This window comes from Acyrthosiphon pisum, chromosome A2 (assembly GCF_005508785.2).
Source record: "Acyrthosiphon pisum isolate AL4f chromosome A2, pea_aphid_22Mar2018_4r6ur, whole genome shotgun sequence".
NCBI lineage: Eukaryota > Metazoa > Arthropoda > Insecta > Hemiptera > Aphididae > Acyrthosiphon > Acyrthosiphon pisum.
Window position 1 is genome coordinate 64,479,532 of NC_042495.1, and position 16,884 is coordinate 64,496,415.

At 28.0% G+C, this 16,884-nt stretch overlaps 3 protein-coding genes across 4 annotated transcripts in view; 2 read left to right on the top strand and 1 right to left on the bottom strand.

Annotated features, from left to right (window-relative positions):
- Positions 1 to 2,698, top strand: part of LOC100162306 (coiled-coil domain-containing protein 174) — a 16,667-nt gene extending 13,969 nt beyond the window's left edge. The window contains exons 5-7 of the mRNA XM_001943269.4: positions 1,385 to 1,606; positions 1,677 to 1,817; positions 1,954 to 2,698. Of these exons, the coding sequence (XP_001943304.2) occupies positions 1,385 to 1,606; positions 1,677 to 1,817; positions 1,954 to 2,501 (911 nt within the window). The 3' untranslated portion in view covers positions 2,502 to 2,698. The remainder of the gene's footprint in view (positions 1 to 1,384; positions 1,607 to 1,676; positions 1,818 to 1,953) is intronic.
- Positions 2,699 to 3,662: 964 nt separating this feature from the next.
- LOC100159561 (GRIP and coiled-coil domain-containing protein 1) lies at positions 3,663 to 7,673 on the bottom strand. Of its 2 annotated transcripts, none has more exons than XM_008189071.3 (10): positions 7,223 to 7,673; positions 7,035 to 7,147; positions 6,824 to 6,955; positions 6,355 to 6,759; positions 6,121 to 6,285; positions 5,071 to 5,215; positions 4,768 to 4,985; positions 4,480 to 4,692; positions 4,209 to 4,414; positions 3,663 to 4,141 (listed from the first exon to the last, which is right to left on the bottom strand). In XM_008189071.3, the coding sequence occupies exons 1-10, from the start codon at positions 7,299 to 7,301 to the stop codon at positions 3,958 to 3,960; spliced, it is 1,860 nt and encodes a 619-aa protein (XP_008187293.1). In that variant the 5' UTR covers positions 7,302 to 7,673; the 3' UTR covers positions 3,663 to 3,957. The 2 variants fall into 2 exon arrangements, with proteins under 2 accessions (XP_008187293.1, XP_001943044.2); XM_001943009.5 differs by having other exon boundaries at positions 4,209 to 4,420; positions 7,223 to 7,672.
- Positions 7,674 to 12,992: 5,319 nt separating this feature from the next.
- LOC100163764 (carboxypeptidase M) overlaps positions 12,993 to 16,884 on the top strand; it is a 27,636-nt gene continuing 23,744 nt past the window's right edge. The window contains exon 1 of the mRNA XM_016807866.2: positions 12,993 to 13,092. The gene's annotated coding sequence lies outside the window, so the exon portion shown is untranslated. The remainder of the gene's footprint in view (positions 13,093 to 16,884) is intronic.

Below are 16,884 nucleotides of genomic sequence, written 5' to 3' on the forward strand. Positions count from 1 at the left end.
CATCGTACTTCTAAGTTTTGATCTTACAATTGTCATTTTGGAAAAGACTCGTTCGCATGTACAACTTGTGACTGGGATAATAGTAAATAATTGTAAGGTTTTCTAAAAACAACTGTAAGTAAAAAAACTATTGATAGTTTTCAGCCAATCAAGCCAAAAATAAATGGACTCACTAGATATACCATTAGGTTTATCAGATTTTGGCAATTTTTTTAAAAGGTTTATTTCAGTTTTTAGATCTGTACTTAATGTATTTGAGAACTTAGCCAAAACATCAATCATTTCAGGTTTTATTTCCATGTGAAGCAGACTAGCAATGGCTTCAATTAAGATTAAAGTTTCTTGATTGAATCTTGAATCCATCGCCGATAATAAATCATCAAGCAGTTCATAATAAACCGATATCTTCATTTCATCTAATTTATTTAAAAAAAAAATTAAGATTTAGATTTGTTATCAATTTGAGTCGATACTTTTCTACGAATAACATCTGGAACAATTATTCCATGTTTTTTACATAAAGCAACTGCTTGTTCAAAAATATTTTCAAATTTTTTATTTTCATTTCTCATACTTTTAAGATTTAATGTTAAAGACCGTACATTATCAATTGCCAACAAAAGATTTAGTTTTGGTGATTGAAGTACTGAGCTAACATTTAAAATAAGATTTAATATTGGATGCATCATAAACATGCCCAAAATGAACTCAAATCTTTTTATTTGGTACCTATAAAAGTCTTTTGCACTCATCTCAGGATTGATACCCCAGTTCTCCTGTACTGATAAGCATGTTTGAGACATAGGGCGCTTCGGCCCTTGAAAAATCTCGGGGCATGCCTGGCACGCCCTGTGCGCACGCTTATGAATAGTATAAATTCGTACTAAATAAAATTAACAAATTGTTTCGAGCATTCACCGTTCTATATTATATAGATTTTTTTTATAATAAATCTATTATAATAATTAAACGGTTTTCTATTTTATAGCGCTAGAATAACTTGCTACCTATATATTTTCCTACTAGAAATTATTAAATAGGTATAACTATATGATGTATGTATAAGTTAATTTGATAAAAAATGATCATCTACAGTATTGGTTGGTGGATTATCAATTATGAATTTTGGTAGGTAATTTATTTTTTCGAAATGTAACGTTTACACGCCTCCAAATATAATTAATCATAAATATGATATTATGATGATATAAATTATTTTTAATACGGTTATACAAGTTGTATTAGTTGATCGGGGGCCGGATTCATAAGTATTTGCATATATTTTTTAATACCAACAAATGAAGCAGTTAAAAATTTGAATTGTGACACAAAAATGTAAAATTTTTAACCATTTAAAATTAATAATATATTGTTCACATTATAGAGGTCCGGGAGCACGGTGTTGGTTATTATTCATTTTCAACGGACGAAAAAGAACGTCATCGTCAACAAGCTGAGCTCAAAAAGCTCCGAGAACAGACAAAAACCACGCAAATTTCCGTGCAAAAACTCAAGGAAAAGCGTGCCGCACAGATGGCTATCCGACTTAAAGCCATCAAGCGACGAAAAAAAGAAAAACTAGGGCTTCCGATTGACTCCAGCTCGGGTAAATTTGTACTCGTCACGTTATTGTAACTGAATAATATGACGTTCATATTTTCGTTTTAAATTTTTAGACGAGGAAGCGCCGCCACCAAAAGCTCCGTCCCCGGAAGTCGTCGAGGAAGACATGGATGCTGAACGAGCGTTTGAAAAGTTGAGGAAAGCCGCTCATGTCAGACCTTGGGACCACGGAAAAGACGGACTCCAAAAACCTTGTACGCTTAGTTTTTTTTTTAAATTATATTTATTATCATGTGATTTTTATTATTATGATATAATAATATTATGTTGATCATAGCTGTTATGTATTATGTTTATATTTTGTATTTTATGATCATTATATTGTTTTAGTGTTGACCCAAGAAGAATGGAATGAAAAGCAACGGGCCGAAAGGAAGCCAGATTTTGCGTGGGATTATGACGACGGCATGAAAGTGCCCAAAAGTGCATCGTTCAATAACTATCGACCCGTCGACAAGGACGAGGACGATGAGGACGACGACGACGATGACGAAGATATGGTAGGACCATCGTTGGATATGTTCGTAGCACCGAGCAATCCAAATAGACAGAGTACAATAACATCTAAAAGTTTCAAAAAGTTTATTCATAACGAGTTGGACGATGAACCTGTGACCACCAACAACAAACCATATCATGACGACGATAGCGATTTGGATAGTATTCCATTACCGGCTGAACCGAGGAAAGGAGCAGAAATCGCACCTCCACCCACGTACGAATATTATGGACCAAGTGGACGAGGTCCCAAAGCAAAAGACAACTTTATCAGTGTAAATGAAATGCAGGATTCTATTTCTAAAGGATTTACTAATGCAAAAAGCATGAATAAACATCGACCAGTCAGAGGTATTGTGGACGACGACGATGATGAATGATGGTAATTATAAAGATTCCAAGGTGTTACCCAATGAAAAAACATTACATATGTTAGTACAATGAATGTAATTTGTTATTTATATTGAATTGTTTTGTACCATGATGATTATAAAAAATATTTTAAAAACTGTACACTTGTAATATCAAGAATTGCATCACAAAGTATTATTGAAAACAATAAATTGAATTATAGGTATGTTAAGTTGTTCTGTACTTCTCTATTACTTTGAATGAAAAACAGAATGTTAATAGTTAATTACAATTTTGTGTAATTCAATAATACACTCTATTTTTAAAATAAATAACAATTTTATATTACAAGCATTTTAAAACAATATCATCTATCATTACGTCAAATTAAACATTTATGAGCGTTTGAAGATCAAATTTTTACAACATTGTATAATCACTCGATTTCTCAAGTAGCGATTTTAATTATTAAATAATTGTGATTATGTATTTTTAATATTTTTCAACTACTATTGTAACAATATATTAGCAGTCATGTTTTACATTTTCAAACATTTTTACTCAATGAATAACATTATATTATCCATAGAAAAAAAACCATTTAAAAAAATTTAATTATTTAAAATTGTGTCTTGTAAGTTGTAAGATGGCGACAACAAATGCTGGTTTCGGGTTGTAGCCATAGGCGTAATCTGGGGGGGCAACTCCCCCCCCCCCCAGATATTTAACTAAGCGGGCAATAGCGTAATTTTACCTAATAGATTTTTAGTTTTACCACAATTTGCCCCCCCCCTCTCTAAGAATTAATCATAGATTGTTTTGATGGGTGTAGCGTAGCCTGTAGCTTCCTCTCAAATATTTATCATTTCATACAGGATATATGACAAAACGACGTATATAGGTGAAATAGGTGGTATAATTGATGTTATATTAACGTGAACCTCGGGTCACACACAATGTATAAATATATTATATAATCGACCGGTTGTATTGACAATTGAAATTACAACTTGTAAGGGATTCTATACTGTTATGGAGCAGCTGCAACCAGCTGCAGCTACGGACTAAGATAGATCTATCTTAGTCCGTGCCCAACACTGATCACAAAGTATTATTAAAAACAATAAATGGAATTATAGGTATGTTAAGTTGTTTAGACTTATCTATTAGTATGAAAGAAAAACAAAATGTCAATAATTAATCACAATGTTTTGTAATTCAATAAGTTTACACGCTATTTTTAAAATAAATAACAATCATTATGTAAATATAATACAAGCATTTTAAAACAATATTTATGCTTGTATGGTGTATGCATAGCCAATTTATGTGACACATACATTGACAATGCATACAAATAATCGCTTATTAAAACTGGATTAAAAACTTGAATAAAAAATAAAATAAATAAACATCTAAAATAGGAAATATTTAATATATCAATTTAATTTAAATCTCACTCATCAAGCAAAGAAAATACATTATTTATTTGCCATGTGATAGACTTTTAATAGCCTTCTCTGCTTCACTATCAGAAAATTTTAAAACTGCTGCTATTGCATTTACCATATGTTTTCGAATTTTATCATCAGCCGTAAGGAAATAACTCAATGTCACATTTTTCAGATATTCTAAATTAGCACCTTCTCTAGATTTGCATGATTCAAGCCTGAAAAAAAATAAATTGAAATTACGACTGTTTCTTTTAAAAGAAAAAATAAATAAATGTAATATACCTAATTAACTGTTGGTTTAGTTTATCGACATCTGCTTTATACTGCTGCTGCATATCAGCTGTACTTTTCTGTAAGTCTCTGTACTTAGATTCTATTTTAGACTTGGACTTTCTAAATTTGGATATCTCCATATCTTTCAGAGCTAATTCATGTGCATAATGAAGCAGATGAGATCCTTTTTTGTTAGATTCTTCATCCAAATATTCCTGGAACTATAAACATACAAAAAAATCACATGGTTACAAATAAAAATATGCAATAAATTACTTACCTCTTTTCTCGAACCAGTTGAGGAATGGGATGTTTTTCTATTATATTTTGTAGAATGTAGAGCTTCACGTAGAGTATTTAGTTCCAGTTCTTTTTCTAACACAAGTTCTTGTGCTTTATCACGTTGCCTCAATAATTGCTGTTCTAGAATTGATGTCCGTTTACGCCATTCCAAATCATTTGTCATATATTTTTCCTTCCAACAATTATTTTCCTGTAGGTGTTAAAATAATAACAGATAATATATTAATAAATTTGTCTAATTTAATAACATTGGAAATTGATTTACTTCATTATCTTCTTCTAATTTTTCTTTGTATTTGCGTTCCAGCTGATCTTGTTCAAATTGTAGTGTATTTACATGTTGTTTTAAACTTTTAACTTGATTCAATAAAACTGAATTATCTTGCTTGAAAGACAAATTATTTTCTTCTTGTTGATCTGAATGTTCATTGTGTTTCATTTTATAATCGTAAATATTAAGATCAAAATCTTTTAATATTATATCTGCAAAACAAATTAATAATAATGATACAAAAGTTTTAAATTTTGATTAAATTCAATTAATTTATTAAACCTAAATATTATTTACCTTCAATATTTAAAGGAACTTCTGATGTATTGGCTAAATTTAATAAAAGAGTTTTGAAGTGTTTGAATTTTTCAACTATTTCAGATACAGTGTACTCTTCATCATTTTCATTTTCATTTTCTCTTTCTAATTTTTGTATTTGTTCCTATTATAGAAATAATTCAATATAATTAGTATACAGTATAATCCATTTAACAAGACTACACTTTTATTGGTATAGCATGGAATTCATGGTTGATAAGTTAATAATAAGTAACAGGTGTTCAATTTAAATAACAATTCGTACCTAATGGTTATTTTTACTATTTGTAATGGATAATGCAATACTACAGCATATTCTTAACATTGGTTTTTAATCAATAAAAACAATATAAATAAATTAAATAGTTTGCAAAAATGTAATTTACAAATATTATTTATTTTTAGGTAATAATACGGTACTCTGCTCAACTAAATAATATAAAGGTAAAATTAATTTTCTATGTCCTTGAAATTATAAAATATACAATCTACTGGAGAAATTAGTGTAAAACAATACATATTTCACCCGATACATAATATAAAGTACATAATGGCAATTCACATTGCACATAAAAAATAAAATAAAATAGTGATTTTGATTTTTGAATACATATAAAAAGTTATCAAGAATGTTATTTATTACATGAGATTGATGGCCAATTATAGGTGGTGGCTTTCTCCACATTGTTTAGTTACCAAAAAAATGCATTGGTTAGCACACATTTTAAGCATAAATATAAATATATTAACTGTTTCCAAAACTAGTTGCACTGGTACTATAATATTTAATAACCTAAATAATATTTTAAATTTGAAAATCAAGGTTTTCAAGATAAAATATTTGGTTAATAAAATTATTTTACTATAATAATACATGCAATCAAAAAATTACTTAGTCTCTTCACCTCACCTATACATGCTACTTAACACTGATAATATTATCCTTTTATGTATTCAAAATCTTGATTTACTAACTTGACAATCACATGCACAATGTGTAGATAAATAAAAATAAAAATATAACAAAACCTTTAATGATTGTATCGTCAGTTCATCTTGATTTCTAATCTTATCATAAACACCAATTGAGTTTGAAAGTTCTGTCAAACGTGTTTCTAGATTTGAGACTCTCGCTTCATGTGCAATTGCAAGTTCCCTGGCTCGATTTTCTGCGTCTGTTGCTCTTTGTTGTTCCTATAAAATAAAAATAACTACCAACTGCAATCAAATATTAATTAAGCATTTTTAAAACTAATTTGTTACTTGAGAAATGGCAATTGAATGGTTCTGTCTCACTGCTTTAACTTCATGCCGTAACTGAGATAACATACCAGATGTTTCCTCTTCCCTATACTTTAATTTTTGTTTAATGTCTTTTAGTTCCTCCTCCATATCTTGAGCTGCTTTTTTTAAGTTTTCATTTTCTCTGTGCACATGTACAACTTCTTTTTGTAAGCTATCTGCTAACGATTCAGATTGTTCCTTTTGCCTACGTTCTTCAGCCATTAATTTTTGTAATTCTCTCATCATAACTCCATGGTCATTAAATTCTTTTTCTCGTTGTAATCGCTCTTTGTTAAACTTTGCTTTGATATTTTCCATCTCCAATCTTTGAAGTTTTTTTAGTGTATCCATTTTATTGTTCAATTCTTTAACCAATTTTTCAAGCTATAAAAAAATATATAGCCATTACTTTGGTGATTTATCATAATATACTAATTATCAAACATACCTCATATATTTTATTCTGAAGGCGTTGTTTTTCATCAGCTGCAATTTCTTCAGCTTCATTTTTTTCTCGTTGTAAACAAGTTATGGTATTAACTAAATTGATAAATCGCGACTGTTGAGAATCATTAGACACCTGTTAAATTATTGAATATAATTTATGATTTTTATAACGAATGTACCTACACAATTGTAAGAATTAATAATTTTTATACCTCAGAAGTATCAGTCTCCGATGCATCTTCTTTGTCATAGTTAGAGGATGCCTTCAATGTGTCTTCCAACGCTTTTTTTTCTAATGTCAATTTCTTATACGCAACTACCAAATCTAATGAAAAAGTACATAAATAAAATAAAATATTTGTACCTCATGACTATGTAAAAAAATTTTGAAAATTTTTACTGTGCAAGTTCTTTTTGTATTTTTCTAATTCGGACTGTTCACTTTTCGACGATTCACTGTTATTTTCCTTCTGATCCATTTTAGCATAATCTAACAATATGGTGTTAAGCAATTATGTTTTTTTTTTATATATATGTCTTATTTAAGAACAGACCCACAAACACAATTTGTAATAATGAGTAAAAATAACTTTAATACAATAGAATATTAATAATTAGGAAACGAAATATTTGTGAAAGAAAAATAGCGCCTCCAGTTCCAGTAGAAAGTTTCTAGGTGTCTTGAATATTTATACCGATTACATTTCGTAACATCGTAAGTGAGCATTTGAGCGGTTGAGCCATAGCCCATAGATGAGAATTGAGATTTTAAAAACGTACTATTTTGGTTTTCATTATTTATTCTGTGTTAATATTTAATAATGTTTTTGCTATTGTCATCTATTTCGTAAACTGTATTATCAAAGAACATATTATTATTATGATAAGAGGAGGGATATCAACATTACGTACATTAAGTTGCCTATGTGCGACATTTGAAGGTATATTTCTATAGTGTATTTAATATTTATTATTATTTTCACCCCTACTGATTTACTTTTTCCATATCCGAAATCATTTACCTTATTACCTATAATTCAACAACCATGGAGGATGGCGATGTTTAACTATCCGGTTCAGATGGGACCATCTGTCCTATTATTCTTACTGTGGAGTGAGAACGAGATTAATTAAAGTAATAGATATAAAATAATATAGGCATTGGGCACAACAACAAAAACGTAGATACCAATATATTATTATACGAAGTGTAACAGAAAGACTTGACCAAAAAAAAAATGTATGCTACTTAAACGTATGAAAAAAATTGTTAAAATTATATGATTAGTAAATAGTTTAATAAATATACCCATGTTAGCAAATTTCCAAAAATAATATTTTTTAAAAAATTATTGCTTTCCAGATTAATTTAATCGAAAAAATATTGATATTTAAAAAAATTCTAAAAAATAAACTACTTGCTTTAGATACATTTTTTTACCATCCAAATCATTCTTATAATCAGATTCACAAATTGACTATTTTGAATTTTTTTTATTTTTGGTATTAAAAAATATAAAATAATAATATTTTTTATTACACGTGCAACGCAAGTGGCTATAAATTATATATATAAAAAAAAAAGTTTTAAAACATTGATTAGAACAAAAGTTATTCCAAAAGTCAGTTCTATCTGTTACACTCTGTATATATTAACTATTAAGATACATATATACCAGATAATAATATATATTATTTCTATATTTCTTATTTAATAGTTTTATTCTATCTGATAATTAAGAAGTAAGTACAATTTATGGGTACTTCATATTTATTTATATCAATATATTTATACAGGCACTCATACAACACAACGCACTATGTTAATTGTGTCGGATAGTCATTTTTAATATAAATTAAAACTAATTACATATTTGTGTAAATCAAATATTCAAATGAATATAAATTGTACCGATTTGACAATGGTATGAGTCGAAATAATAACTCATGTACTATGTTCAAAATGATAGTATAAGTACAAGAGTCAAGAATGTATTGGTCGTGGGGGAGTACCTATATTACATTTACTTGTATAATATGGTACCAGAGTACCAAAGATTATAATATAATCTATGATGGTAGGTACTCTACTATTACCCACTATTTATACTTAAGTCATAATTCATATTTCAAAACAATATTTATAAGCAAATACATAATATAGCCTATAGGTACACTGCAATTTTACGCAAACAAATTAAATTTTATTTATTCAAAAAATTGTTTTTTTTTGTAATTATTTCTATGGTATAAATATGTATACATTATATTAATACTTAGTCTGATAGCCTGTCTAATGCTTGATGCTTCAGTTCTTTACCCCAAAGATCCTTCAAATCGTACACCTATATGTAAATAATTTTTATATACAAAATATGTAAAATTAGTTTTTCATTAACAGCTACTTAATCTCAGAAACTACTGGACCCATATCAATAAAAATTACCTAATTGATTCTTAATAGTTAATTCTTATCAATACTATATGAGTGTGTCTTTAATATACTAGCATATACTAAGGAAAGTCCACCAGGTAGCCGGGGTGCATCCCGAGATGCTATTATTGTTACTATCAACATGTTTTGATTGCAAAAATAAACTTTCTTCTGGTGACTATAGTCAGTAGTCTTCACATTATTTACCCGTAGATTATCTCACCTGACTCACCTTCAAATTAAAGACGATCTAACGATAGATCACCTTTAAGTGGTATAATATTGTGTTTAGTAGTGAATACGCATTACGCGTAATTGCGTAAACAATATTATTATTGTCTCAACGTGTCTATAGACCAGTGTTTGGAAGGAACGAGTTCCAAAAGGAACGGATTCCTGGAACGAATTCCTTTTTATAAAAAAAGAACGAGAAAATGAACTAGTTCTTTTTTCAAGGAAAAATAACAAAATTTTTCGTTCCTTTCTAGTTCCAATAATTTATACAGATAAGTATGTAAATAATTGAAACTAAGATATATTTTTTTTAAAGTGTTTAATGTATATTGTTAATTAGTGATCGTTATCGACTATCGACGTTATACAATCGATATACGTTGGCCAACAATTTAATTTTAAAGAAAACCTCAAAATAGAATTATAAAATATGAACGTACTTGTATAAGTATTATATTAGAATTAAAAACTAAAGAAGTATGTATATGAAAAAAAAAAACATTAATGATTAAGTAAGAATTTTTATTTTATTTGGAACTAAAAAAGGAACTCGTTCATTTTCCAAAGGAACGACAAAGGAACGAATTCTTTTTTTTTTAAGGAACAAGGAACGGAACGAATTCCTTTTTATAAGGAACTTGCCAAACACTGCTATAGACATAGTATGTGTATATTATAATATGTGTAAACTGTTTACAGTAAACGTATTTACTAAATTTACGTATATTTGTCATGAACAGAACATCAAGTTAAATACCAAAATCTATATTTACTTGTAACACTGCAGAGTGGATACTATTTTTTATATACCTATTCGTTTTAAAGTTTCATGATGTAATTCTACGGATAACTGATATTCGAAGAAAAAAATTGTTTCGCAACAGTAAAAATCGGACTCTATATCGTTTCGGACGTTTCGGTATATTATTATAAATTATTCAACAACTGAAAAAACATCGGTAACTTCGGGGAAATTATACAGAAAGGACGTCCTTATACCTACACATAATATGTATTATATAATTACCTATACATATGGCTATTATTCAAGTGTATATTTTCTATAGGTAGGTACCTACCTATATATTATATTATATTATAATATGTTTATGCAAGCCTAGGCATAAACTAGTTAAAAAGATAAGGTTAGGTTAACGTTTTAACTTAACTTTTTTAATTTGATTTTCATTAACTTCATTTTTAACTTAACTGATTTTTATTGATATAAACCTAATAAACAACGAGTTACTTTTAATCAAATCCAAGTTACGTTAATTTCTAAATATTTAAATAACAAATTTAATACAATTATTATTGATGATGTAATGATGTATATAATATTGCATTTACTGTTTAATATTTTATTACTGAATATTTATATAATAAAAAAAAAATAATAATAATAATAACTTAACTTATCTAAGTAAATAAGTTAATTGGAAGTTTCCATATCACTTTTAACTTGATTGATTAAAAAAAAAAATTAGGATAACTACCTATTCACTTTAAACTTTTAAAAATATTTTCCATTAACTTGACTTACTTAACTCATTTAAAAATTATCATTAACTTGAAAAGGCTGTGTTTATGAATAAAATAATAACGCCTTTAAGTTATTAGGTATATTTATATACACTATATATTATTAATATTTAAATATTAGGTATAATTTTACCTACAGACCATATTATATTTAGTCATATATAAGGTGTAGTTCGTTAAACTCTTGACAAAAGAAGGGACATATTATTATTATATATAAGTACAAATAGTACAATACGCAAAATCAACTATACGTATTACGTATATATATATATTATACTTTATATACCACGAATAAAAGTATAAAACGTCCTTCTCGTAATTGTTATTGTTTTATTTTTATCCACATTAAAATCTGTTGAATAATGTATTTCGTCGGTTGACCCTATTATACGGCTATACGTTTAAAACGAGACTATGGCACTAATAACTTCCACGTGCAATTATTATTCTATGTCATTTTCAGACTTCAGTACGTACCAAGTGCCTACCAACTTACACAGTGGCAATTTGTATATTATACTATATCTTATGCCTGCCTATATACATGCATCTACTAATTATATATACATACTTCAAAAAGTATAAACTTTTTCAAAATGTTCGTTATAGACATTTCAAGATGATCTAAAATTGTATACTGTCACTCATAACTTAAGTGCACGACTTCATCATTAAGTTTGTATCTAAATCAAAATCCAAACAAGTAGTATCTGAGTTATTAAAATGTATTTATGCATATGGTATAATATGGGTACTAAGGTCCAAGGATATTAGTCCTCAATAATGGTTTTGCAAAAATATAAAATAGATGTAATGTAGGTATTGGATCTAGCATTTTATATTTATTGTGTATTTTTTTTTTTTTTAATAATTATAAAGTGTTTTAACAATATTTAACATTTAGACAATTATTATTATTATGTATAAGACTCAGACAATTTTTACAAATTATAAAATGTTCTTATATATAATATGATCTTATAATGTAATCTTATAATCTTATATGTTCTTATAATTAATATGAATATAAATAAAAGTATTAAAATATGGTATAAAAATTTCTAAGTAGGTATTTGAAAATAAGATCCTTATAATATTATGTGCATAGGCGCAAATAGGGAGGGCTTTAGGGGCTAAGCCCCTCAAAATAAGGCTTTAGCCCCCCTCCCCAAATCCCATTTGCTATTTGCACCTATGATTATGTGTCTATATTTAACATTTTAAAAATCGGAATTCAATACATTTATTAACAAAGGAAAAATTAGGTATAGGTAGTCTCTTGATGAAACACTCTGAATAATATATATTCTGTTCTCGTTTATAGCATTTAGTATAATATATACCTACAGTATACAATATGCAGTAGATTCCGCTTATTACGATGGCGTATACATTATAAATTATATAACGATATTCCGGATAAAACGATTCCCAGCTATGTACCTACTTGGTTGCGTATCCTATGATTTAGTATCTCACGTGCAGAATGTATTTCAGTTTTTGTCATCCGAATATAACGAAGTTTGGATATAACGATCTGGTTTTGACCTACAGGTCTCTTGAAAATAAGTGTATTTTACTGAATTTTTTTGCTATATTAGTTATCAGTATGTATAATGTTTAAGCCATAAGGTTAATTATTATTATTTATTGGTATACCTAAATAGCTGCTATTTGCTAATGACTAATTAGCAATGACTTTGTAGGTAATAATAATATAAATCACATAGGTATATTAATAATTAATATCATATATACATTTCGATTACGTATTTATAGGTAGTAGATATATCCTCATGGTTCATAAGAATTGACGTTCAACCGATGCACTGTGAGAAAATTTCCTCGTGAATAGGTTTTAGAAGGTAAAATACCAATATAATGTACCCGAGTTTGCGCAAACGCTACCAAGATGAACCCTTATTCCACTGAATGTATAGGCTACAGGGACGTTAGTGCGGATGCGAGTAAAGCAGGAGCAGGACGCGTGTTACGCTGTTTGCAGTAGGTATTTCCGACGTTATCAATATGAGTAGTGATCATTTTCATATCAGCTGGTAAATATAATAAACATTTTTTGCTTAAACTTAATTTGCTACTTGTTAGTTAGTATCTATGGTAATTATAGTAAATAATTAGGCTTGTAATAACATAATCTACCTATAATATAGTTATTAATGTTGATTATTGTTAGTATAACAATTCAACTATAATAAGTACCTACTATAGTCCTACTACCCACTGAATAACATAAATTTGTGTATATGTTTTATTTTATTATTTTTCTCATACAATAATAACTTGTAATAGGTACGTAAATTATTTAGGTTTCATAATAATATTGATAATCAATGCTAAAATCACTTTTTGATACTTTGGTATACAGATAGATACACTGCAGCCTAAAGTTTTTGATAATAATTGTAATTTTATTGTATACATTTATAACCACGAAGTGTAAAACTCAAATATAAACAATTATAGTATTGTATTACTTTCAGTTAATTCTCTTTATACGTAATAACATAATAAATTATGTTAAACTGATATTTTTTCACTTTTTGACATTTTGACATTTTTCTTATAATAATAATAATGTATGACATACTATGCGATCTATAATAATAATGTGTTAAAAAAATATCTCCTCTTATATTCATATATACTAGTTAATATTCAATAGTAAAATTTAATTTAATGAAATGTAAATAAATAAAAGAAGTTGTATTTTTCAATGAACATGTTCATGTAATAGGCACCTAGTACTTAGTAGGTATCTACTATTTTACTAACGCAATGTCTCTTTAACATACCTACGTTATTAATCAATAATCATATAGTCATAATTTCTCGAAATGTATTATGTTTTGTATAAATTGTACACTATTTATAATATATCTGTGTGGATGTATGCCTGTATATTGTTGATAAATGATAAATAATAGTTATAGATTTACCATTTACATGTATACATATAAATATAATAATAAATATGATACAAAATATAATGGTTGATATTGGTACGTTTTTTACAGGTATTAAAACAATATAAAATAATTATTATATATGTTTAGTTAAAGTTAAAGAAATTACAAATTAAATTTAAAGATGAAAATTTAATTATTTTCTGTTAGAGTTGTAGTTAGCAAAACCACTTCTATTCAACATTTTAGATTCAAAATGTTTTTTTTTTCTAGTACCTAATTTACTGTTATGGTATTTTTATAGTAGAAGGTGTAGACTGTAGACTATAATGTATATTATAAAATATATATATTATTATAAATAATAAAATGTACATCAGAATAATGAATAATGAAAATTTTATTTAGCTGATTTTTTATTAAAATAGGCTATTTTATGTTCTTATAAATACTAAATTAATGATATAGATTTTTTATAAACAGTCCGTATAAATTAATTTATAACAATTTGATCGTATTTTATAGATTATAGGATTAGGTATGACATGTTTTGTAACTAAAATCATAAAAATACTTAAAATGTCAAGTATAATGTTGTAAGTACCGAAAGTATTATCAAGAATCAAGATGTATGTACTTTATAGCTTCTAAAAATTCGTTATTATACAAATAGTTTTTAGGCATATGATATTATGATTTCGTATGGCGCTATGTTCGGGAGTAGGTCCGAAGGCCTAGTTCGGACGCCTGCCTATTTGGCAGAATATATTTTTAGGCACTCGTAGGTTTCTGTCATGCCCGGTTGGGGGATGTATTTGCAATAAGTCTATAATTATTGAAAAAATACATTTAAACTTTTTCCACTGTTTTATACCTACGCACAGCTTGCGCTCTTATATTAAATATATATATTTGGCATATATGTGGGCCATGCCCCCCTCCCATTGTCCTTATTATTTTGAGTGATGGACGTTTAGGCGCATCGCACATGGACCTAAAAACCAACACATTTGATTAAAAATAGACACAAAGTTTGAACACATAGAATTAAAGGTATTTTATAATTTTACCTGGTGAATCAATCTAATCAAAGAATGTTTGGGCATACATAATACATGAACAATATTAGACAAATAGACAATATATCTTTATTACACCTGTATCAATAATAGAATATATATGACTACAGATTTCTTTATTCATTCAATCACTCGGACTCAGTATCCCCGTTTGATTTGTTTTTCCTAACTGAACAGTTAGAATCATGAATGTGAATATTACTTAAGTTTTTGAAACCCATCATGGTAAAAAGTGCATTATAATTGGTAATTTTTAATTTTTAAATGTAGTGAATTTAGAATAAACAAAAACGAGCGCAACATTTTTTGTTGTACCAACTAAACTGTACCATAACATGAAAACATTTAAGTAAAAAATTAACGAATTTAAACTTAAATTTAAACAATTATAATATTAGGAAATATTTATGACATCGCGGCCCACGTTATGTCGGAGAAAAAATTTATAATAAATAAGGTAGCAGTACCTACCTAAATCAAATCAAATACGACTTCTGAATTAAGTAGATTTAGTACTTTTTTAATGACCCATTGATTTGATATGATATATTATGTAATAAAAAAATATTTTAAAATTAGTTTGGGGATTAGTTTGAAAATTTAAGGAAACGATATGTGTCAACCTTCCCGCGGTGTGAATTATTGTAAATTATTGTGATTATGAAAAGTGATGATACTTCTTATTACATACAATAGTGTCTTAGTTATTTTTAGACCACAACCTAATTATTATTAATATATTATTTTGAAACAAGATTTTTTTGTCCTGAAATTGCCAAATGTATATGTATTAAAAATTAGAAATGTAATATAGCAGCAGCGTACACTCCTTTAAATCGTGACTACTCGAGTAGGAATCCCTACTCTCCGAACATCTAAACTTTGGATGTTTATATACATATAGAGATTAAAAAATCATTCAAGAAAAAAAATGTAGTACCTAATTTAGTAATTTGACCATATTAAAACATTTTTTTCGAGAACTAACTGAAAATTATTTGGAGAGTTTTGAATTAAAAAAATCGTTTTATCACATTTTATCTGATCGGTCGGCCTTATTGCGGTTTACGGGTAGGTACATATGTATAATGTATATAATATAATATATACAAACGTGTATGTATTATAATACTATTTGTGACGACGTGCTGTTATAGAACAAACACAATATTTTCGTAAGGCCGTTTTAATAATGTTAATAGGTACTGAGTGGTATACGATTCACAAGGATACACTGTGAACTCCATTTCGAATAGTTCATTGCAGTATGCGTTACAGCGCGTAACGGTAAAATCAACCTCCGCCAGGCTTCGCGCCACGATAAAATATCGTTGACCCGATAAATTTAAACACATCGCGCGCGCGCGTTGTTAACAGACAATATTATTATGGTGGTCGTTGCGTGTGTATTGTTGAGTTGTACACGGTCTTGTATCCATAGTTTTTATTGTGTCTAAGATAAATTCGTTTTCGACATTTATGATGCTGCGTGAAAACGTAATACTATAACTGTTATGATGCGTTAACCTTGATTGGTTAGCACCTAACATATCGCCAATAACGCAAATTGGTCCACCTGCGAGATTTTTATTCGTAGTATTTTATTTAAATATATCGATACTGGCTATATAATATGTGTATATGCGTCTACGACGATTAAACATAGGTACTATCACTTCGTGATGACCAGTGGCGTGCTCAGCTTTTTCGAAAGGAGGGGGATATTCAGTTTTGACTTGTCACAGACCCCGTTGGGGGCTTCTCCCCCTCACCCCCTTCTACTGAAATATATACTTTAATTTACGTTATCACCCTGAACAACTTATAATAAAAATTTTAATCTTCC

Bases quoted from the DNA above. Each gene is read 5' to 3' on its own strand.
- LOC100159561 (XM_001943009.5), bottom strand. From the start codon at position 7,301: ATGGATCAGAAGGAAAATAACAGTGAATCGTCGAAAAGTGAACAGTCC. The intron at 6,286-6,354 runs GTAACAAATTAG...TTTATTTTATAG, and splicing joins ATTCAATTGCCATTTCTCAA to GAACAACAAAGAGCAACAGA. The intron at 4,142-4,208 runs GTATATTACATT...ATTTTTTTTCAG, and splicing joins CTAAACCAACAGTTAATTAG to GCTTGAATCATGCAAATCTA.